At 44.2% G+C, this 25,568-nt stretch overlaps 1 protein-coding gene across 1 annotated transcript in view; it reads left to right on the top strand.

The window, feature by feature from the left end:
- LOC132394767 (lactase/phlorizin hydrolase-like) overlaps positions 1-25,568 on the top strand; it is a 94,459-nt gene that overhangs the window by 42,781 nt on the left and 26,110 nt on the right. The window contains exons 8-11 of the mRNA XM_059971175.1: positions 7,635-8,995; positions 10,922-12,463; positions 14,893-15,161; positions 22,142-22,432. Coding sequence (XP_059827158.1) covers positions 7,635-8,995; positions 10,922-12,463; positions 14,893-15,161; positions 22,142-22,432 — 3,463 coding nt within the window. The remainder of the gene's footprint in view (positions 1-7,634; positions 8,996-10,921; positions 12,464-14,892; positions 15,162-22,141; positions 22,433-25,568) is intronic.

Genomic DNA, 25,568 nt, shown 5'->3' with positions numbered 1-25,568 from the left:
TAGATTTGTTAAACACAAACTACCACACACAAAACCGTGTTGACTCTCCCTAATAAGTCCCTGTCTATCCAAATACTTGTAGATTCTATCTCTTAGTATCCTTTTCATAATTTACCTACTACCGATGTCAAATTTACCAGCCTATGATTTCCCGGATTACTTTTAGAGCCTTTTTTAAAAAACAGTGCATTAGTTAAAGGAGCATTAGGATTAAAGGCAAAGTAAATAAGAATAAGGAACCTTGGTTCTTTAGGGATATTGGAACTCTGATAAAGAAGAAGAGAGAGATGTATACCTCCAATCCTCTGGCACCTCACCTGTAGATACCGACATTTTAAAAATACAGTATCTGCCAGGGCTCCTGAAATACTAGTCCCCTTCAAGGTCTGAGGGAATATCCTGTCTGATCCTGATTTGCCTCAAGGTAGCAAGCACCTCCTCCTCTTCAATCTGTATAGGTTCCATAACCTCACTTCTTGTTTGTCTAATTTCCATTGACTCCATGCCAGTTTCCTTAGTAAGTACAACCACAAAAAACCCATTTAAGATCTCCCCCATTTCTTGTGGTTCCATACATACCCGACCACTCTGATCTTCAAAAGGACCAATTGTATCCCTTACTATCCTTTTGCTCTTAATATACCTGTAGAAGCTCTTGGGATTATCCTTCACCTTGACTGCCAAAGCTACCTCATGTCTTCTTTTAGCCCTCCTGATTTCTTTCTTGAGTTTTTTTTTGCACTTTTTATACTCCTCAAGCACCTTATTTGCTCCCTGTTTCCAATACATGTCATACATCTCTCTCTTCTTCTTTATCAGAGTTCCAATATCCCTAGAGAACCAAGGTTCCTTATTCTTATTCACTTTGCCTTTAATCCTGACAGGAACATACAAACTCTGCACTCTCAAAATTTCTCTTTTGATGGCCTCCCACTTACCAATCACATCCTTGCCAGAGAAAAACCTGTCCCAATCCACACTTTTTATATCCTTTCTCATTTCTTCAGATTTGGCCCTTTGCAGTTTAGCACCTCAACCCTAGGACCAGATCTATCTTTATCCATGATCAAGTTGAAACTGATGGTGTTATGTGATGCACCATCAATAACTCTCGGAGATGGGAGGCAAAAGATAGGCTTTTATTAGCTGCAAACATGACCACAACATCTTGGAGACTGAGGGAGGAGCAGTGCCTCCAATCACCTTTATACAGGGGTCTGTGGGAGGAGCCACAGGAGCAGTCAGCAGAGGGGCGTGTTCAGACAGGTATACATAGTTTACCTCATTCACCCCCCCCCCCCCTTTGTTTTAAAAGAGAGTCCCCATGGGGCAAAGTTTCTCACAAGTATATTTGCGGGTCAAGTCTATCAGGTGGTTGAGTCTGTCGCTGCAATCTACGTAGCACCGGTGGTGATTGCACCAGTGATGGTGGTTTTGCTGGCTCCAGCCTGACTTGAGGTGCCAGCCCGTTAGGCGTCAGTAATCCCTCATGTGTGTGCCTGGCACCCGGTATGGGAGTGAGGAGTCTGCGGAGGGCTTGGTGTGCGCATGGGCCTCGGCTGAGAGGGGAGTGTGCGCGGTGTCTCGTGGGTATATACACCGGTGGGTACGGGGCTCATAGTCACCGTGGAGTGTTCAGGGTAGGGGTCTGGTACTCCTGCGGGCGCCAGGTCACAGACGGAGGCCGTGTCCTCCCGCCCATCAGGTAAGACCATGTAGGCATACTGAGGGTTCACATGAAGTAGGTGAACCCTCTCGACCAGTGGGGAGTATTTATTACTCCTCACATGTTTCCGGAGCAGCACTGGCCCTGGGGATGTCAGCCAAGCCAGTAGGGTGGTCCCAGTGGCAGACTTCCTGGGAAAAGAAAAGAGTCGCTCACGAGGGGTGGCATTGGTGGATGTACATAGCAGGGAGCGGATGGAGTGGAGTGCCTCGGGGAGGACCTCCTGCCAGCGAGAGACTGACAATCCCTTTGACCTAAGGGCTAAAAGTGTGGCCTTCCACACTGTGGCATTCTCCCTCTCCACCTGTCCATTTCCCCGGGGATTATAACTCGTGGTCCCACGAGGAGCAATGCCCCTAGCCAGCAGGTACAGGCACAGCTTGTCACTCATAAACGAGGACCCTCTATCACTGTGGATATAGCAGGGATATCTGAAGAATGAAGAGCTGGCGCAGGGCTTTTATGACAGACATGGCAGTGGTATCGGGGCAGGGGATGGCAAAGGGGAACCGCAAGTACTCATCGATTATGTTGAGAAAGTAGACATTGCACTTGGTGGAGGGAAAGGGACCCTTAAAGTTCACACTCAGTTGCTCAAAGGGGTGGGTGGCCTCGATAACTTGTGCCTTTTCAGGACCGTAGAAGTGCGGTTTGCACTCAGCGCAGACTTGACAGTCCCTGGTCATCGTCCTGATTTCCTCAAGGGAGTACGGCAGGTTCCAGGCTTTCACGAAATGGTAAAGTCGGGTGACCCCCGGGTGGGCAAAGATCTGCATGGAGGGCATATAGCCTGTCGAGCTGCGCACTGGCACACGCTCCCCGGGATAGGGCATCAGGGGGCTCATTGAGCCTTCCAGGCCGGTACAGGATGTCATAGTTGTAGGTGGAGAGTTCTATTCTCCACCTCAAAATTTTATCATTTTTGATTTTGCCCCGCTGTTGGTTGCTGAACATGAACGCAACTGAGCGCTGGTCAGTCAGCAAGGTGAACTTTTTGCCGGCGAGATAGTGCCTCCAGTGCCTAACAGCCTCCACTATGGCCTGGGCTTCTTTCTCCACCGCGGAGTGCCGAATTTCAGGGCCCTGAAGGGTACGAGAGAAGAATGCTACTGGCCTGCCTGCCTGATTGAGGGTAGCAGCCAGCGCAAAATCGGAGGCGTCACCCTACTTGGAAGGGAATGGTCTCGTCCACCGCATGCATCGTTGCTTTGGCAATGTCCCCTTTAATGCGGCTGAAGGCCGTGCGGGCCTCGGCTGAGAGGGGAAATGTGGTGGACTTGACCAGGAGGTGGGCCTTGTCTGCATAGTGAGGGACCCATTGGGCGTAATAGGAAAAGAAGCCCAGGCACCGTTTGAGGGCTCTGAGGGTGGTGGGGAGAGGGAGTTCCAATAGGGGGTGCATACAGTTGGGATCAGGGCCAATGACCCCGTTCTCCACGACGTACCCAAGGATAACAAGTCAGGTGGTTAAGAGTTTTGGCCGCTTGGAAAAATCATTGGAGGTTAGTGTCGTGATCCTGCCAGTCGTGACCACAGATGGTGATGTTATCCAAATATGGGAATGTGGCCTTCAGTTGGCACTGGTCCACCATCTGGTCCATTTCCCTCTGGAAGACAGAGACACCATTCGTGACACCGAAGGGGACACGCAGGAAGTGATAGAGCCTGCCGCCCGCCTCAAAGGCGGTGTAGGGGTGGTCCTCCGGGCGGATGGGAATCTGATGGCAAGCGGATTTCAGGTCTATGGTCGAGTACACCTTGTACTGAGCTATCTGATTGACCATATTCGTGATGCGGGGTAGGGGGTACGTGTCAAGCTGCGTGAACCTATTGATGGTCTGGCTGTAGTCCACGACAATCCTATTTTTCTGCCGAACAATGACCACCTGGGCCCTCCAAGGTGTTGAGCTTGGCTCAATGATCCCCTCCCTGAGCAGCCGCTGCACCTCTGACTTAATGAAGGCCCTGTCCCCCGCGCTGTACCTCCTGCTTTTGGTTGCCACAGGTTTACAGTCGGGGGTCAGGTTGGCGAACAGCGGTGGGGGAGAGATCTTGAGGGTGGAGAGGCTGCAAGTGGTGTCAGTAGTGCGGCTGTTGGCATGGTGCTGGGTGGGATGTGCGGGTCAGTGTGTGTGTGTGTGTGGTCAGTAGCAGGGTGTATGACGAAGTCCCACAGAACTGAGGATTTCTGACAGGGATTAGTGGGAGGGGCCCGTCATACTCCATTGTCACAGTCTGGAAGTCGAGCCCCAATAGCACAGGGGCACACAGTTGAGGCATGACCAGTAACGCAAAGTTCCGATTTTCTGTGCCCTGCACCACCAGTGTTGCTACACAACCCACCCGGATGTCTGTGGAATGCGACCCAGAAGCCATGGCAACCCTCTGGCTTACTGGCTGTGTCACAAGTCCGCAGCATTGCACAGTGTCCGGGTGAATAAAACTCTCAGTGCTGCCTGTGTCAAACAGGCAGCTAGTCCTGTGCCTCTCCACCAGGATGTCCATCATTGACCTTGCAAGCTGGTGTGGGGCGCTTTGGTCGAGGGTTACGGAGGCCAGAGTTGAACCGCCGTCTTGGTGCCCGGTAAGCACCCGTGGGTCGGAGGCGGGGCGAGTTGGCGCCGACAAAGATGGCTGCCCCCATGCCTCACACGAGGTGGGCAGGCAAGATGGTGGTGACCAAGATGGCCACCCCCATGCCTCGCACACGGCGCTGCTCAACCCCGCTCGTGGTTTAGACTTACAGGCCTTGGCGAAGTGGCCCTTCTTTCCACAGCTGGAGCAGGTAGCTTTTCAGGCCGGGCAGCAATTTTGGGGGTGCTTTTCGAGTCTGCAGATGTAACACTGCGTGGACTTTGACTGGCAGGAGCCGTGGTCGATTGCGGGGAGTTCACGGACTCGCGCGTGACAGCAGCCGAGGTCGATTCGCCGTTGGGTGGTGGAGTCTGCAGTGTCCATGGGGCCAGTGGGAGATCAGGCGGTTGAACAGCATCAGTGTTGTGCAGAGGAGCCTCCAGCATATCAGCCAGCTCGATCACTGAATGTAAGATTGGCGTTTTCCAGCAGCCGCTGGCGCACGTACACTGACCTGATCCCTGTAATGAAGGGGTCTCTTACTAGCAGCTCCGCATGCTGTTCCGCCATCAGTCTCCTGCAGTCGCAGGCCCGCACGAGTGTCTGCAGGGCCCGGACAAACTCAGTGCTCAGCTTGCCAGCCTGCTGCTGCCATGTCACTAAGTGATGTCTTGCGTAGATGGTGTTCACCGGCCACAAGTACTGTCTTTTGAGGGCATCCAGTGCCCCCTGGTAGGTCGGCAGGTCTCTGATGAGGGAGTACACCCGGGGACTGACTCTGGAGAGCAGAACTCTGTTCATGATAGCAGGCTCAGTCACGGGAATCTCTTTCAGGTACGATTGGAAGCATGCAAGCCAGAGTTCAAAGGCAATGGCTGCTTCGGGAGCTTGTGGATCAATGTCCAATCTGTCCGGTCGTAAAATGCTCTCCACGTTTTAAAATTGCAGCTAATAAAATTGATGCACCATCAATAACTCTCGGAGACGGGAGGCGAACGATAGGCTTTTATTAGCTGCAAACATGACCACAACATCTTGGAGACTGAGGGGAGAGCAGTGCCTCCAATCGCCATTATACAGGGGTCAGTGGGAGGAGCCACAGGAGCAGTCAGCAGAGGGGCGTGTCCAGTCAGGTATACATAGTTTACCACATTATGATCACTGGAACCAAAGTGTTCCCCTACATAGACTTCTGTCACCTGTCCTAACTCATTTCCTAATAGGAGATCTAATATTGCATCCTCTCTAGTTGGTACTTCTATATATCGATATAGAAAACTTTCATGAACAATTTTACAAACTCTAACCCATCTAGACCTTTAACAGTGTGGGAGTCCCAATCAATATGTGGAAAATTAAAATCTACGTCTTTTTTGTCTTTGCATATAACAGCCCCAGTCTGAGTCTTCCCATTTTACAAACAGCCCCAGTCTATTGAGTCACTCCATGTAAGAAAAATGGCCTAGTTTATTGTGTCTCTCCATGTAACAAACAGACCCAGCCCGTTGTCTCACCATACAGCAGCCCCATTCTGTTGTGTCTCTCCATAGAACAAACTGCCCCAGTCTGTTGACTGTCTCCATTTAACAGCCCCAGTCTGTTGACTATCTGCATTTAACAGCCCCAGTCAATTGAGTCTCTCCATATCACAGCCCCAGTCTATTGTGTCTTTCCATAAAATAGCCCCAGCTTATTAAGTCTCTCCATATAAGTAACAACCCAGCCTATTGAGGCTCTCCATATAACAGCCCCATTCTCAGTTGATTGTGCCTCTCCATTTCACAGAGCCATATAGTTTCAGTAGTATCCATACGCATCTTTTCTTCACCCTCTTTGACATTCAAATGACAGTTGTTCATTATACCCCGTGTGGTGTCAATATTTTGTACAGCTATAGCTTGACTTGCCAACCTCTGTCCTCAGTGTCATAACCAACGAGTGAAGGGATGCAATAATCCTTTTTCACAGCCTTTCACCATTTTCAGGGAGCTATGCCTCTCACAATCCTTTTTCAATAGCCTCCAGCACCTCTTCAACTTCTGTAATTTTGCAATACCTCTCCTAAGTAGAACTCTGACCAAGACTTAGGTTTTACACTTCCTTAACAGCTTTCTTCATAGTATATCCTCTGTAGACAACATTTTTTCAAGAAACAAATAAAGATATTCAGTTTGTGATTGGATCAATATTTCTTCTTGTCACTAGACAGTAGTTTTCGAGAAGCAGTAATTTGTTTGTACCAGAAATAATATTTCCATCTTACTGACAATCAACACTGATGCAGCACAAGGGAGTGAGCTTAGCCCACTGCTCCACTCTCTCTTCACCCATTACTGTGTGGCTAGGCACAGATCAAATGTTGACTATAAATTTGATGATGCAACCACTGTTGGCAGGATTTCAGATGGTGGTGGAAGGGCATACGGGAGCAAAATATACCATTTAGTTGAGTGGTGTCGCAGTAACAACCTTGCACTCAACGTCAGCAAGATCAAAGAACTGATTGTGGACTTCAGAAAGAGTAGGAGGAGGGAACATAAACCAATCCTCATGGAGGGATCAGAAGTGGAGAGAGTGAGCAGCTTCAAGCTCCTGGCTGTCACTATCTTTGAGGACCTAACCTGGACACAACATATTGATGCAGCTATAAAGAGGGCAAGTTAGCATTATATTTTATTCAGAGTTTGAGCAGATTTGGTTTGTCATTAAAAACATTTGAAAACTTCTACAAATGTACCTTGAAGAGCATTCTGACAGGCTGCATCTCCATTGTTATGGGGGGAGGTGGGTTCTGGTGGGGGTGCAGGGCAACTGAACAAGATTGAAGTATGTTGCAGAAACTTCAATGCAGGAACAGTTTCTTCCACTCTGCTAACTGACTTTTGAACAAACATTGAACCCATGAACACTAACTCACTACGTTTTTTAATTTCTGTTTTTTTGCACTACTTACTTTAACTTAATTATTTAATAGACCTTTATACTATATAATTACTGTGATTCATTTTATTTTTCTATATTTATTTGTCATGTACTTTATTATGTGCTGCTGTAAAGTGAACAAATTTCATGACATATGCCAATGGTATTAAACCTGATTCTGATTCTGATCTCGAAAGTTTCTTAATTTCCTATGCTTATAATTCTAACTTTATTATCTTCCCCGCCTAGTTGTTCTCGAGCAACAACCACACAACTTAATGCATAAGTCTTAGTTTGCTGGTGGAGTTTTATTTACAAGTATTTTATTGACGTTCAGATAAATAAATTTATATTCAATATCCTTAAGCGATGTGGAATTAAATATTTAAACATTTTTATTTAATGCTTTCAGTACCTCTTCTCTATTGGATGGTGGAAATAAACTTAAGATCATGGAGCATTCCAGTAAAGTCCAACTTGCCACAGCAAATGCTCCGACATCTTATCAAACCATATGGAAGAAGTTTTCTAATCAATCATCAGAAGAGAGAGACGCCTTTGTAAATGGCACTTTCCCCAGTGGCTTTCTCTGGGGCACAGCTACTGCCTCATTTAAAATTGAAGGAGGCTGGGCAGAACAGGGGAAAGGAGAAAGTATATGGGACAGGTTTGCCCATCAGGGACAAATCAAACAAAACCAGACAGCAGATGTTGCCTGTGATAGCTTCCATAAGATTGACTATGATGTTTATTTGATGAGAGGTTTACAATCAAACTCTTACAAGTTCTCTTTGTCGTGGCCAAGAATTTTTCCAACTGGCTATCGTGCTAAGCTGAACCAAGAGGGAGTAGACTATTACAATAAACTGATTGACACTTTACTGGAGTCCAACATTCAACCAATTGTGACACTATATCACTGGGATCTTCCTCAGTCTTTGCAAGATAGAGGTGGATGGCAGAATGAGAGTATAATACCGATTTTTGCTGACTATGCAGATTTTTGCTTTGCTGCGTTTGGCAACCGTGTGAAATACTGGATCACATTTAATGAGCCCTGGGTTATTAGTTACGCTGGGTATGGCACAGGGCAGCATGCACCAGGAATCAGTGATGTAAATACTGCAGTCTACAAGGTTGGCCATACCATAATCAAGGCCCATGCCAAAGCTTGGCACATATATGACAAAAACTACCGCTCTCAGCAACGTGGTCAATTAGGAATAGCATTAAACTCAGACTGGGCTGAACCTTCCTCTGAAAATGCGGATGTTTCTACTGCTGATCGCTACCTGCAGTTTATGCTGGGCTGGTTTGCACATCCTATCTTCGTTAATGGTGATTATCCAGCAGTGTTAAAAAAGCAGATAGAAAAATATAATCAGGAATGCTCAGTTACTCCTGTCCAGCTACCTTCATTTACAGAAGAGGAGAAAAAATACATAAAGGGAACTTCAGATTTCTTTGGTCTTAGTCACTATACCTCCTGGCTAATCAATTCTACCACAAATAAAACGTGTGGTTTAAACTACAACAGTATTGGGGACTTTTCCCCTCAGGTGCACCCATCATGGCCCCCAACTGCATCTCCATGGATATATATTGTCCCATGGGGACTGCGAAGACTGCTAAATTTTATTGCACTTGAATATACAGGTACCAACATTCCAATTTATATAACAGGACATGGAGTGCCAACTAACGGCACTGACTCTATAAATGATACCTTAAGGACAGAGGCATCTGCTGCCTATATTAACGAGGCATTGAAGGGTAAGTTTCTTGTTACAGAAGTTCTTGTCATAATAATTTCTGATACCAACACATGGGTCATCTTTCTGATACAGAGTTAAAAACCATTATCACTGTTTTTCCTTCCAGCTCTCTGAACTGTTGAGTATTTCCTGCATTCTCTGTTTTTATAACAAGTTACAAATAGTATTGCTGATATAATAATACATATTATTGACAAATGTAAATGCTAATTAAAAGAAGATTTGGGGCCTCATACTGTAATGTGGGCAATATACAAATAATTTACCTGTGTTAGTCTCATTATAAATGTGTCGTAAATCTCATTTTGCCCCCACAAAGAAGTGCAAAGCCACCCATTCAATTGTCTGCAGATGGCAATGGCTACAATCATGAAACTACATAGTTCAGTTTCTGCACCTTGCAGGTTTCTAACCAATCAGATGGTGCTCACAGACAACGATAGTACGTTGTACCGAAAATAAATCAGACTTCTCAACCATCCACACTCAAAGCATTATATTGTACACATGAAGGAATAGGATTGCCAATAATGGCAATTGAAGCTTCACACTTTAAGTTTCCATTAGCAAGGTTTCAATAGGCCAGCGTATACTGATCACTACTAACTTACTGCCCGCTGCACCACTGGTGTTTTGGGCAGCAATGAAGGTCCTCCCTTCCTGGTGGTGTTCAGGTCTTCCTTCATTATGCCAGTTGCTTCTTCGGTTTTCACTACTATCAGTCATGCGAGTCCCGGGTGGAGACTCAGGAATACCTTCATACTCAGATGTAGAATGATTCTTCATTGCTGCTTCTGTAACAATTTTGTTTTATTAGTCAGGGTTGTTAGCCCTGAACTGAACTCCCCAAACCTGGAAGACAGGTGGACCACTATTACCCTTTGATCTGTTTGGCATGAGTAACCCTATGAGTGAAAGCATAAAGCCCTGATTCCAGCCAGTATTGCTCTCTGGGTCATTGAGACACGCAACCCTCCAAACCCTATGACTAGGCTGTGGTCCTCATGCGGGATACTGATCATTATTTGGTGTGTAATTAAGAACTGTCAGATTGCTGGAGTAAAATTCTGGTCTGTGCATTGAACTGCAGAAGAAAAGTGACAGGAAATCAGTTGGCAGCAGATCTGACCCCTCACTCAGCCACTGGGCTCAGCATTAAGCCCAGAGGTACAACATCAACTTTCTAAGCCAAGGGCCAGGTGATCATCAAAGATAACAACATTTTTAAGAAGACCTTTGCCAATATTAATTTAACAAATTAAATTAAGGTCCAGATGTTACTTGCAGCCTGAAGCATTTATGGAAATCAATTCCATGAAAGCTATAAAGGCAGAGATCGCCATGAAAGTTACATCACAAGAATCAATTACAGTGAAGAACCAGAGAGCATACGATCTAGTTTACCAGATTATTAATGCCTCTGAGAACTATGATTTTGGTTTGTGGTTTACTCCACTGGAAATTTAATCTATTCCCTTAATATAATTCTACTGCTCCAAATTTTTTCCTTTTTGGAAAAATGCATGTTTTCAACAAAAAAGTAATTACATTTGCTGTTATAATACATTTCAAGAGAAAATGAAGAAAAATATGTTTCTTGGAAAAAACTGTTGGAAAGGTGATAAGTTTTCAGATCATCTACTCACAAATTTCTTATGAACCAAGAGCTATGGAGATGGAGTTTGGTGAGATTACAGCATTAATCATACAAGAATAAAATTGTTTATTTTTGATCAGTTTCTTCTTTATGAATCTACAATTGTGATAGATTAGTTTTGCTAAAAATTATTTAAAATTTAAAGACAAGCAATAGTTACTGTCTTTTACGCACTTGACAGATGGCCTCAAATTGCTTTGTTCCATGAAATCACTGATTAGCATGATTAACATCACTTTTATTTCTTCCCTCACCCACCCCAACCAGCTTCCAGTGTGGATGGGATCGATGTAAGAGCATTTACAATATGGTCACTAATGGACAACTTTGAAGGTCCACAAGGATACAGTCTTAGATTTGGACTTCATTATGTCGATTTTGAAGATTCTAACAGACCTAGAACTCCGAAGGAATCTGCATATTCTTACACAAAGATCATTGAGAATAATGGCTTTGTTAATAGTTCTTCAAAAAAAATAACTCAGAGCTTTACTGCCAACAATATTAAAAGACTGACAAATTTAGCAGCATCAGAAGTGCCTTCAAAGGCTAAGATTGTGTGGGAGAAGTTTTCAAATCAGGATGAAATGGAAAGGGACAACTTTTTATATGGCACATTCCCAGAAGGGTTTGGATGGAGTGTAGCCACTTCAGCTTACCAAATCGAAGGAGGGTGGAATGCCGATGGGAAAGGACCTAGTATCTGGGACAATTTCACCCACAGCTCTAACATCCAGAATGGTGATATTTCATGCGACAGTTACAACAAAATTGATGAAGATCTTTACATGCTTCGAGCATTGAGAGCTAAAAACTACCACTTTTCTATCTCATGGTCTCGAATTTTCCCCAATGGGCAACTTGAGCCCTTGAATCCTTTGGGTGTTAACTATTACAATAAACTAATTGATGGTCTTCTTGCAAGCAACATAACACCGGTGGTGACCCTTTACCACTGGGATCTGCCTCAAGCACTTCAAGATATTGGAGGCTGGGAGAATGAAACACTGATTGACTTGTTTAATGCATATGCTGATTATTGTTTCAGTACTTTCGGAGATAGGGTTAAGTTCTGGATAACATTTAGTGAACCTTCTGTATTTAGCTGGGAAGGATATGGCACAGGTGCCTTTCCTCCATCCTTAAAAGAGCCTGGTGATGCTCCATACAGAGTGGCGCACATATTGCTGAAATCTCATGCCAAAGTGTTTCACACCTACGATGATAAGTACAGGAGCAAGCAGAATGGCTTAATTTCTATAAGTCTTAATGCAGATTGGGTGGAACCGAAGGTGCTGAGTGAACTCAGAGAAGTGGCTGCAGCGGATCGCTACCTGCAGTTTACACTGGGATGGTTTGCACATCCCATTTTTAAAAATGGTGATTATCCTGAAGCAATGAAATGGCAGGTTGGAAACAAGAGTGAACTACAGCGTTTATCATCCTCAAGGCTTCCTCAGTTTACGGAAAAGGAAAAGTCTTATATCCGTGGCTCCGCAGATGTCTTTTGTCTCAATATGCACACGACAAAAATTATCAGTCATGCGATCAACAAATTTAAAACTCTTTCTTATGAATATGACAGGGACACAGCAGAAGAGGTTGACCCAAGTTGGCCAACTTCGGCTGCCAGGAATGCTAGGGCTGTAGCTTGGGGTCTAAGGAGACTGCTGAACTGGATTAAAGAAGAATATAATAATCCACCAATTTACATAACAGAAAATGGAGTAGCCACTAAACCTTCTGCTGGCGTGGATGACACGGACAGAATATTCTACTACAAAACATACATCAACGAAGCACTGAAAGGTTACTTAGTTTCTGCTTCTCTGCTAAATACAGTAATGGATGCTTTTGGCCATATGACATTTGGCATGTGTGGAGCAAGTTCCAATTTTTATACTGATTGCTTCTAGTTTCTTAACTGTCTAACTATATGCAATATGTGTGCATGTGCGTGTGTGTCTACAGTATATAGCAAGCAATTGCTGTTCTACATAATTTGATTCTCTCAAAGTTCTTCTAAAATTTAATTAAAATCCCTTCATATATTCTGAGTGAATTATACAGATTATGGAACCATAAACTGCAGAAAGCAAAAAAAAAAGAGAAACATCCGAACAGTAAGGGTGCGGAGAGCCAGCCTTGGATAACCAAAGGAATAAAACAAACTAAATCAAACTAAAACCTCGTGCCGAGAGTAGCATGAAACTGGAAGGCTGGGAAAACTTTAAAAAGCAACGAAGAACCACTAAGTGAGCAATAAAGAAAGGGAAGATAGATAATGAAAATAAACTAGCACAAAATATAAAAACAGATAATAAAAGCTTTTATAATTGTGTAAAGTGGAAAAGGGCAGCCAAAGTGAATGTACATCCCTTGGAGGTTGACATTGGGTAATGAGGAAATGACTGAGGCTTTGAATGACTATTTTGTGTCAGTCTTCACAGTGGAGGACATGTCTAGCATGCCAAAAAGAGATTATATAAATGTGATGAGAGGTGAGGACCTCGATACAATAGCTGTCACTAAAGAGGTAGTGCTGAGCAAACTTGTGGGCCTAAAGATAGACAAGTCACCTGTTATAGTAGAGGCTTTGGTGATGATTTACCAAAATGCTCTGGACTCTGGGCAGGTCCCGGTGGATTGGAAGAAGGCAAATGTCATGCCACTGTTCCAAAAAGGATGTGGCAAAAGGCAGGGTAATTATAGGCCAGTATGTTTATCATCTGTAGTTGGGAAAATGCTTGAAGCTATCATTAAAGAAGAAATAGTGAGGCATCTGGAAAGAAATGGATCCGTAAGGCAGACCCAGCATGGATTCTGCAAAGGCAGGTCCTGTTTGACAAATTTATTGGAGATCTTTGAGGATATAATGTGCGCAGTAGGTAGAGGGGAACAGATGGACGTTATTTACTTGGATTTCCAGAAGGCTTCGATAAGGTGCCACATAAAAGACTTATCCGATGCATAGAGCTGGGGGTGATGTATTAGCATGGTTAACTAATCAAAAGCAGAGGGTTGGGTTACAAGGGTGTTTCTCTGGTTGGCAATCAGTGGTGAGCGGTGTGCCACAGGGGTCGGTGCTGGGTTCACAATATACATTAACAATTTGGAAGAGGGGACCAAGCGTAGTGTATCTAAGTTTGCTCATGACACTAATTTGTGGAAAAGTAAATTGTACAGAGGATGTGGAGAGTCTGCAGAGAGATATAGATAGGTTAAGTGGGTAATGGTCTTGCAGATGGAGTATGATGTTGGTAAATGTGAGGTCATTCATTTTGGAAGGAAAAATGGAAGATTAGATTATTATTTACATAGTAAGAGATTGCAGCATGCTGCTGTGCAAAAGGATGGGAGTGCTTGTGCATGAATCACAAAAGATTGGTTTGCAGGTGCAGCAGGCTATCAATCAGGCAAATGGAATGTTGGCCTTCATTGCTCGAGGGATCGAATCTAAGAGCAGGCAGGTCATGCTGCAACTATACAGGGTACTGGTGAACCTGCATCTGGAGTACTGTGTGGGGTTCTGGTCTCCTTACTTGAGGAAGGGTATACTAGCTTTGGAGACAGTACAGAAGAGGCTCACCAGGTTGATTCCAGAGATGAGGGGTTAGACTATGAGGAGAGATTGAATTGCCTGGGACTGTACTTGCTGGAATTCAGAAGAATGAGAGAGATTGTATAGAGACATATAAAATTATGAAAGGGACAGATAAGAAAGAGGCAAGAAAGTGGTTTTCACTGGTAGGTGAGACTAGAACTAGGGGAGTTTTGGGGGAGTAAATTTAGGACAGAGATGAGGAGGAACTGCTTCCTCCTCATGGAAGATGAGTGGTAAATCTATGGAATTCTCTGCCCAATGAAGCAGTGGTGGATACCTCAGTAAATATATTTCAGACAGGATTGAATGGATTTTTGCACAGTTGGAGGATTAAGGGTTATTGGGGAAAGGCAAGTAGCTGGAGGTGAGTCCATGGTCAGATCAGCCAAGATCTTATTGAATGGCGGAGTGGCCTCAATGGACCAGATTGCTCCTATTTCTTATGTTCTAATGAACAGTAGAACATACAGTTTGATACAGAACATACATATAGATTAGTAGACTTAGAATTTACTCTTTTTAAAATGTCTGTAACAATAAAATTTTAATTACTTGATGGTGTGCTAAATATGCAGTGAGTGAACATTTTGAATTACCTGAAATTAATTACTTGCTTTTTAAAAAATATTTGCAGCTTACAAACTGGACCACGTTAATCTTAAAGGTTATGGTGTGAGGTCCCTCGTGGATAGCTTTGAATGGATCAGTGGATATAGCACACAATATGGACTGCATCATGTAAACTTCAAAGACCTTAACAGGCAAAGAACTCCTAAGCGGTCAGCACACTACTATGCAGAAATAATTCGTGACAATGGCTTCCCACAACACAAAGATGATGAGTTCTTCTATGGTGAATTTCCAAAGAACTTTGCATGGAGTGCTGCTACTGCTGCCTATCAGGTTTGTCTTTAATTGAATAGCTTTTGGTGAGTATACAGTTCTGTGGCATATAATCAATGTTTTCTCCATGTAACAAGAAGCCACATCCTGGGTGATGGCAGTCCTTAATAATGAATGCCACCTTTGAAGATGATCTCGATGGTGAGGAGGCTGGCACTCATGTTGGCTGAGTTTACAACCATCTGCAACTCTTTACAATCCTGTGCACTGGTGCCTTTACACCAGACAGAGATGCAACCAGTTAGAACATCCCCACAGAACATCTCTAGAAATGTTCAAGTCCCCTCTAACTCCTAATGAAATATATTGGTCCCCTGTGGAAATAACAGATCTCAGAATAAGATTGCAGTATCAGAGGGATATCAGGGACCATTGAGTACTTTGCTTCATAGAAACATGGCTCACGAATGCATTTCAGATGCAGCAGTGCAGCCAGGTGGCTTTGCCATTCTTTGCAAAGACAAGACAACTGAATCTTTTAATGTTAGAAGAGTTGGAGAATGTTTTATCATTGATTCATCGTTGTGCACAGACATTGTAGTTCTTTCGCAATCCTGCTCACCTGACCTGGAACATCAATTGGTCAAATGTCCTTTTTTATCTGCCGAGGGAATTTTCCACCATTATCCTGATAGCGGTGTACATTCCACCTCAGGCCAATGTCAGGCAGGCACTGGAGGAGCTGAGCACCGTCTCTTAATGGCACATCCAGATGCCTTTCCTATCACTGCAGGGGATTTCAAGCCAGCCAGCTTGAAGAAGTACAAGCATATCAGCTGTGGAACCAGAGGAGTCAACACACTTGACCACTGTTATACCACCATCAGAATGCTTACCATGCCATCCCACACCCACACATACAAAGTCCAATCTCCTCACTGTACTTCTACTCACGGCATACAGGCAGAGACTAAAGACCGCAACACCAGTGGTAAGGACCAAGAAGGTCTAGTAAAGGGAGGCAGATGAGCATTTATAGGACTATTCTGACACAGTGGACTGTTCAATATTCAGGGATTCACTTTGAATCTGAATGAAGTCTCCACAGTTGTCACCAATTTCACCAAGACCTTTGTAGATGAGGATGTGTCTTTGAGAACATACTGGACATACCCAAACCTAAAGCTATGGATCAACCAGGAAATTTGTAGTCTGTTAAGGGCTAGATCTGTGGCATTCAACACCAATCCAGAGCTATACACGAAGTCCAGGCAAAACCTAACATCATAAAGACTGTGAGCTTCACGCCCTGATGAGTTGACCATCTTTTGTGCATATTTTGAATGGGAGAATAAAACTACACTTGTACAAATCCTCCAGCATCTGATATACCTGTGATCACTATCTTGGAGGCCAATGTCAGAACATCTTTGTAAAGGCTAAACCCTCGCAAGTTGTCAAGCCCTGATGGTAGGGCATTGAAAACATGTGCCAGCCAAATGTTCAAGGACATGTTCAATCTCTTCCTTCTGCAGTCAGAGGTTTCCAACAGCTTCAAAGGGTGACAATCATTCCACTGCCCAGGAAGAGCAAGGTAAGCTGTGCCAACCAACTGATCAAGGACATCTGCAATCTCTGACTAGCGCAGAGGGAGATTCCCACCTGCTTGAAATTCATATCAGTGCCCAAGAAGAGCAGGGTGAGATTCCTCAATGACTATCGCCCATTTGCCCTCACATCTACTGTGAAGTGCTTTGAAGGATTGGTCATGGCCAGAATCAACTCTTGCCTAAGCAAAGACCAGGACCTGCTGCTATTTCCCTATTACCACAATAAGTCTAGAGCTGATGCAATCTCACTGGCTCTCCACTTGGTTCAGGATCTCCTGGACAATAGCAATACCTACATCAGGCTGCTGTTGAACAGCTCAATGTTCAACATAATGAAATTCTCAATTCCAATCAACTAGGTCCAAAACACAGGCCTCTGTACCTCCCTCTGCAACTGGATGCTTGACTTCCTCACAAGATTGGAATTAATAACTCTCCTTCACTGACAATCAACATTAGTGCATCCCAATCAACATTGGTGAAATCCATCATTAAGGACGTCCATTACCCAGGACATGCCCACTTCTCATTGCTACCAACAAGGAAGAAGTACAAGAGCCTGAAGACATACGCTCAACATTTCAGGAACAGCTTCTTCACCTCCAACATCAGACTTCCGAATGGACAATGAACCCATGAACCTCAATATTTCTTTTCTTCATTTTCTTTACTCTCTCTTTGCACTACTTACTTAATTCAATTTATATTATATTATTACGTATTGCAATGTACTGCTGCCACAAAATAACAAATTTCACAACACACACTAAATGCCAGAGGAATTTAGCAGGCCAGGCAGCATCTATAGAAAAGAGTAAACAGCTGACGTTTCAGGCCGAGACCCTTCATCAGGACTGGAGATAAAGGATAAGAAATTAGAGCAAGAAGGTGGGGGGAGGGGAGGAAGAATTACAAGGTAGTAGGTGATAGGGAGGGGGAGGGGTGAAGTAAAGAGCTGGGAAGTCGATTGGTGAAAGAGATAAAGGGCTGGAGAAAGGGGAATCTGATAGGAGAGGGTAGAAGACCATGGAAGAAAGGGAAGGGAAGGAACACCAGAGGGAGCTGATGGCAGGTGAGGAGATAAGTTGAAAGTGAGAAATGGGAATGGTGGTGGGGGGCAGGGGCATTACTGGAAGTTCAAGAAATCGATGGTCATGCCATCAGGTTGGAGGCTACCCAGACAGAATATAAGGCGTTGCTCCTCCAACCTGAGCGTGGCCTCATCGTATCAGTAGAGGAGGCCGTGGATTGACATGTCAGAATGAGAATGGGAATGTAAGTAAAATGGGTAACCACAGGGAGGTTCCGCTTTTTCTGGAAGCTGGAGCATAGGTGCTCAGCAAAGTGGTCCACACTGGATACAGCAGATAACCCCAACAGACTCACAGGTAAAGAGCCGCCTCTGATTGGGGCCTTTAATGGTAGTGAGCGAGGAGGTGAAGCGGCAAGCATAGCACTTGTTCCATTTGCAAGGAGATTACTGCCAGGAGGGAGATCAGTGGGGAGGAACGAATGGACAAGGGAGCGATCCCTGTGGAGAGCATAAAGTGGGGGGGGGGGGGGGAGGGGAAGATGTGCTTGGTGGTGGGATCGTGTTGGAGATGGTGGAAGTTTCTGAGAATTATGTGCTAGGCAGAGGCTGGTGGAATGGTAGGTGAGGACAAGAGGAACCTTTTCCCTGATGGGATGGTGGGAGGATGAGATGAGAGCAGACACATCTGAAATGGAAGCAATGATGAAGAGACCTTTGGTGTGGCCCCCTGTATATCACATACCATGTGCCAGTGATGTTAAACCTGATTCTGAATCTGAGGAGTTCTAAGTGTTTATAGCATTGATTTTTATGCGTCATAAAGTGGCCACAATTTCTCTGGAAACATGTGGCACAATTAGGAAGCTAGACAATAAAAACAGTATTCTACTAACAGAAAAAAAGCACAAATTACCCTGTGACTCCTTCTTTCTTCTAAAATGCCACATGTCTTGTTATGCATCAGTTAAGTCAAGTCCAACGGGGTCTTGTAATCACAATAAGAACATCCAAGACAACCACTCACTCGCACTGTACACTGCACAATGGTCTGCAATAAGCCCAGCAACGGTAGGCAATGAGTCCAGCTCTGTCTTACCCAGCGACTCGCTGATGGATCGTCCTGCAGTACTTGGTGTTCTTAGTGTCCAGCTGTGACTTACAATTGTAAAGAAGACTTACAAGACAAACAAATCCACCTTTGATTGGACCGGAGTGGCCGCTGCAACTGAATACACCAAAGTCTTATTGGAAGATACAAACAGTTATACGGGAATTATAAACAATTACCATGGCTGAAGAAAAGGACAAAGAGTAATCAGGAAATTAAAGGAAGTCAATTCATAGGCAAGTTATAGATGAATGAATACTTTCCTTTATAGGTACAGAAAATGTCAAGAGCATTCTTTACCTTTAGGTTCTATGATATCCTTTCCATGCATTAATCCGATGTCAACTTTGCTGGCTGGTTCTTCACTTGCAAAGATCAAGGGGGAGGAAGATTCCTCAGGAGCGACGACAAGATTGCTGGTGACTGTTGAGGCCAATACGGACACAGGAACTGCCGGGATATGGGTGCTTGGGTAGTAAGATCCTTCCTCTGCCTCCTCTTTTCTTCAGCAGTCGCCCTTCTGAATTCCACAGATTTCTTAGCTGCCCCATGGATCAGGTTCTCCTGCAGTCTCTGTCACAAGCCAGCTGTGCCACTCATTGACCTCAGTATTTGCCTGTGAGCTGCTGTTTAAGTTGGTCTTTGTATCTCTTGCGCAGGGCACCACAATCTCTCGTGCCCTGAGAGAGTTCTCCATATAATACTGCTTCCATTAACTTGGAGTTGTCCAAGAGAGACACGTGGCCTGGCCAGTGGAGCTGCCTGAGCAGTGAAGTGGCTTCAATGCTTGGCAGTTGAGCGTTTTCCAGGACCTCATTGTTGGAGACACGATCCTGCCAGCTGATACCCGTGATGGAGCAGAGGCAGCGCTGATGAAAGTACCTGAGTAACCGGATTTGCTTGCGGTAAAAGACCCCGGCTTCGGAGCCGGCTGGCAGTGTTGTGACAATGGCAGCTCTGTACACCTGGATTTTTGTGCAGAGATGCAGCAGGTAGTTTGTCCAACCTCATTTCTGGAGGCGGGCAAAGGCACTGCCGGCTCTGGCAAGTCAAATGTCAACGTCCTTTACTACCATAGTGTTGTTGGAGATGACACTGCCCAGGTAGGTGAACTGTTCAACCGTGGTGAGAGGGTGGTTGCCAACAGTGATCTGAGGTGGGATGTAAATGTCACGAGGGGACTTATGGAAGATCATTGTTTGCTTCAAACTGACCGTTAACCCAAAAGCCCTTGCAGCTTTGGTGAATTGAGCAACTGGAGCCTGTAGCATGTCCTCTGTAGCAGCATGAGAATGGACTTTTGCATAGTTTTTGTTTGGGCGAGAAGGCGGCGGAGGTTCTGTCAGTGCAGAACCAATAGAAGATGCTCTCACTTCCTGTTGCATCGTGCTGAAAAAGATGGCAAAGAGTGTTGGTGCTAAAACACAGCCTTGTTTCACACCAGTACTGATGGGGAATGGGACAGACAGGTCACCACTGTATTTAAACTGACCACTTTGGCCTTTATGGAGCTGCTGCACGATGGCGAGGAATGCTGGGCAAGAGCGGAGCTTCGACAGAATCTTCCAGAGATCATCACAGCTGGCTGTGTCAAAAGCCTCAGTCAGGTCAGTGAACGCTGTTCTGTTCAAGACACTGCTCCAGTATCTGGCGCAGGATGAACATCCTGCCAGATGTGCCTCTGTTCACTCGGAATCCGCACTGACTCTCTGTGAGTTTGCCTTCGGCAATGGTAGGGATGATTCTGTCCCAAGAGAATTCTGGCGAGGATCTTCCCAGCAGTGGAGAGCAAGGTACCTCTGTAGTTTGAGCAATCCAATTTCTCCCCTTTGTTCTTTTACAGCATCACGTCACTCATTTGGCACTGAAGAAACCTCGTTGAATCTGAGTTAGAAGCTTGAGATAACTTCCTTCACACCTCAATTAGATTTTTTCCCTGGTTTTACATTGACCCATATGTGTATGGTATGCTTTCAACAAGTATCACATTTAATGACATGAGAGGAAGGATGTAAACTTTAGTGATAAAGTGTAAGAGTAACTTTCACAACCACTGATCAAGCATCTGATAATTATTTGCATGCCAGATATTTTGCTATTGCTTTATAAGGGTGGTTCAGGCATCTTATGGCCATTGTTCCTTTATGCCTAGTATCTTTGTTTCTGAATCCTTTTCATTCTATCAATTACCCCTCAAGAAGAGTAGATTCAATTTAGATTTTTTTTTAAATTTCATTTTGAAACAATCCTTCAAAACAAGTAAAATTTCTTTCACTGTCTGTACACTTCAATGCATGTACACCTATAGTTATTTGCTGGGAGGATAGTAATCTTGGGAGGATATTTTATAAATGAACATTTGACGAGAAATAGTGGGGAAAGCTTCTTTATGTTTGCATCTCATTATAATCCAAGCTCACATTAGCAAGGCCACTTTCATTAATTAGAACACACACCTCAAAAGCTTAATCTGGGGACATTAATCATATTCATCACTTGCCTTACCCATTACAGCAGTTTAGGTAATGGTAATTTGCCATTAAGAAATTCATAATGCACTACTAAAAATCTGAAACCTGGAATAAAATTTCACTCTTACAAAATTTATGCGAAAAGTTATGTGAAAATTTTTTTTTAAACTTGTATTTCTTGACAGATGAACAGTGTTATGGACAATCATGAAATGGACACTTTTCTAGGAACACAACCTCTCCCCCTACTTCTTGTAACGCAGGGATCACCTATATTTTTAACATATCCTCGCAGCCTTTCTCTCCATTCAGATAAATGGGTTTGATATTTTGGTTTAAGATTTAATCTGGCAAAACTTCAGTGGGAAAATTCAGCTCCTTGAGTAATATGAAATTCAACAATTCATGATTTGTTGCTGAATGAATGCTATGTGGAGTCCAATTCCGGATGTCAGTGCTTGCTGTCCCATATCTGCTAACTACAGCAGTTTTACTGTACATGAAACTGTTGCCATGTCCCAACAGGTTGTATCTGCCAATAAATGTACCATAGATGTTTGGGAGGGGAAGTAACCTAGATGAATCTGAATTGGAAGTGTGAAACAAGTGTGAGAAATCGTGTCAGCTCCCCTTTGGTGTAGTTTATTTGATAGTATTTTTTAAATGCACTTTTCAATGGTGATTTGTAAAGAATCAAAAAGGGATTTGTAAAACTATAGATTGAGTAAATACAGTTTTCATTTTTATTTGTGAAGGATAAAAAGAGGAGATATAAATGTGGATAAAACTGTTAGATGTATTTTTACTGTTATCTACAGATTGAAGGAGGTTGGAGAGCTGATGGCAAAGGATTAAGCATATGGGACACGTTTTCTCATACTCCCCTTAAAATTGGCAACAGTGATACAGGGGATATTGCATGTGACAGCTATCACAAGATTGAAGAAGACTTGGCCATTCTTAAAGAGCTGAAAGTTGACCATTACCGTTTCTCCCTATCATGGGCTCGTATTCTCCCAGATGGTACCACACGTTTTGTTAATGAGGCTGGATTAAGCTACTATATAAAGTTTATTGATGCCCTCCTTAAAGCTAACATTAAACCTCAGGTAAGCACCACTAATTAACAAAACCTTCGTGGCTGGCTTGTAAAAATGGAGCTAAACATTACTTGTGGATATCAAAATCAAAGCATCTTATGTTTTTGATACGGTTTCATATTTTTATCTTGCTGTCTCCCTTACTGGAATCTAAAAATACTGAGATCTTTGCTCAGCCAAAAAAGGGACTGAAAGAAAGTTTTGCTAGGGCTCACCATTTTAAGCTGAATCGCTATTCAAACCAAGAAAGCATCAGGTTCAAGCTCTTGTTTGAGTGATCAAAACCTGGCTGAAGAAGTGGTGACCTCCGTACCCCAGCTTAAGTAATTGAATTGAATGAATTGACTTTATTTCTTACATCCTTCACATACATGAGGAGTAAAACTCTTTACATTACGTCTCTGTCTAAATGTGCAATTTATAATAAATAGCAGTGATCCCCAACCATCAGACCACGAGGAAACGATATGAGTCAGCTGCACCTTTCCTCATTGCCTGTCACGCCCACTGTTGAACTTGAACCCACGGGAGGTCATCGGTCGCCGAAATGCAGTGACACCCTCGCGCCAGGGATCACTGGCTGGCCTGGGGTAACCGGTTGGTGAGAAGTGCCGTTGCCACTGGCCTGGAGCGCGGACAGATCAGCGCCGCCTCTAAACCTGTTTAGCACACCGAATGTTCATGGGGAACCCGGTGCTAAAATATTCGCAGACAACCTAATTTGGGCTCAGGGTTTCATAAGTAGCAGAGCAGCTACCTCGCTGCGATCTACTGTAAGTCATCCCTCGAGCCAAACATTAGTCTGCCGATAGATCCTACAAGGATGGCGGGCACACGTCCTGTCGCACCCCTCGCTCGGTCGGCCCCTCTCTCCGGACTGTGACCGCTGTGGCCCTGGCACGGTGTCCTCCGGTTCTTACCTCGTCCTCTCACTGGTGTGTTGCAATGATTTTACATGTTCATACGAGGAAAATATGCGCTGTGTGTTTAATATCCAAACATTACTTAAAATGTTATGCTATTAACTTATAAGTGAGTTATAATTGACTTATCACTATGTTCATGCAAGGAAAATATGTGCTGTACGTTTAATATTAAATTAGTTCGATAAACCCTTTTAGAAACTAAATTGAGTGTATTAGCCATTTATAAGTGATTTATGGTTGACTTACCACCTATATTCTGGTCGAGATCAACACCTCCCCCACCCCCACCCCCACCCCCGTCAGACGGTCCATAAGAATACTGTCAATATTAAACCGGTCTGCGGTGCAAAAAAAAAGGTGGTTGACCTTTGATAAATAGTCTGTACAACAGGTCAGTCAATATAGCATGGAAATACAATTGTATCAGCATGAATTAATCAGTCTGATGGCCTGGTGGAAGAAGCTGTCCCAGAGCCTGTTGGTCTTGGCTATATTGCTGTGGTACCATTTCCCAGATTTTAGCAACTGGGACAGTTTGTGTTTGGGGTGACTCAGATCCCCAATGATCCTTCAGGCTCTTTTTACACACCTGTCTTTGTAAATGTCCTGAATAGTGGGAAGTTCACATCTACAGGTGTACTGAGCTGTCTGCACCACTCTCTGCAGAGTCCTGCGGTTCAGGGAAGCACAGTCCCCATACCAGGCAATGATGCAGCCAGTCAGGATGCTCTCAATTGTGCCCCTGTAGAAAGTTCTTAAGATTTGGGGGCCCAAACCAAACTTCTTCAACCATCTGAGGTGAAAGAGGCACTGCTGTGCTTTTTTCACCACACAGCTGGTGTGTACTACATCTGTATGGATTCCAGCAAGAACTGTCTGCCAATGGTTACCATTTAGACTCACACATGAAGAATCTAGACAAGGGTTTCTGTTGGGAACAGAATAGACAATTTTTGCTTTAAAACCACATACAAAATGCTGGAGGAACTCAATAGATCAGGCAGCAAAAGGAATATACAGTCAATGATTTGGGTCATATTAAGAAAAGTGAGCAACATTTATTTAATTCTAAGAAAAACACATTTTGGTTTCACAGAAATAAAACTGAATGCAACATACAGTCCTGATCCTCTCATAATAGGAAGGACATTGAGGCTTTGGAGAGGATGCAGAAGTGGTTTACCAGCATGCTGCTTTGTTGAGAGAGCATGCTCTATTGTGAGAAGCTGGTTAAACGTGGGTTGTTTTCTTTGGAATGGCAGAGGCAGAAGGGAGATCTGATAGAGGTTTATAGGATGATGGAGAGGCATAGAGCTTTGACCAGTGGCCAATCTGGATACTGGAAGTTTGGAGAGGAGGGGACTTCAATCAGGTCCACTGCCCAAGGATAAAAAGCAGGAGCAGTTCGCTGCAGTGAAATAGAGCTTTGGCCAGTGGCCATTCACCGTATGGGACTGATTAGCCTGAGCAAATTAAAGGAAGGCAAGGGCATGCACAATGGCCATCATCTGAGTGGACAGAGTCAGAGTGGCTTTAGATCTTCGAGGCTTCAGTGAAGAGAGGCTTCACTTGGAGAAAGCAAAGGAAAGAAAAACTCAACCCTTTTCTTTCTCTGCTCAGCTAAAGATGACAGGCAGGATAGCGTAATGCTCCTCTGGTGGGACGTGGGAACGCTTTGGGTCTGCATTCTCTGGAATTCAGAAGAATGAGGGGTGACCTCATTGAAACCTATTAAAATGAAAAGCCTCAATACAGTGGATGTTTAGATGATGGAGGGGGGGAGGGAGGGGTTCTATGACCAGAGATACATCCTCAGAATAGGGGGGGGGGTCCTTTTAGGATGGAAATGAGGAGGAATTCCTTTCGCCAGAGAATAGTAAATCTGTGGAATTCTTTGCCACAGGTACCTGTGGAGGCCAAGTCTCTATGTATATTTAAGACAGAGGTTGATAGATTCTTGATCGGTCAGGGCATGAAGGGATTTGTGGGGGGAAGACAGGAGTTTGGGGCTGAGAGGAAAATTGGATTGGCCATGATGAAATGGCGAAGCAGACTTGATGGGCCAAATGGCCTAATTCTGCTCTTGTATATCTTGTGATCTATTGGTAGAGTAGAGAGTAGACAGGGCGTAGCTGTTTCCCGGGGTTAAAGTGTCTAATATCAGATGGCATGCATTGAAGGTGAGAGCTGGTAGGTTCAAAGGGGATGTGAGGGGTAAG

This window comes from Hypanus sabinus, chromosome 5, assembly GCF_030144855.1.
Source record: "Hypanus sabinus isolate sHypSab1 chromosome 5, sHypSab1.hap1, whole genome shotgun sequence".
Lineage (NCBI taxonomy): Eukaryota > Metazoa > Chordata > Chondrichthyes > Myliobatiformes > Dasyatidae > Hypanus > Hypanus sabinus.
This window is presented reverse-complemented; position numbering and strand designations above follow the sequence as displayed.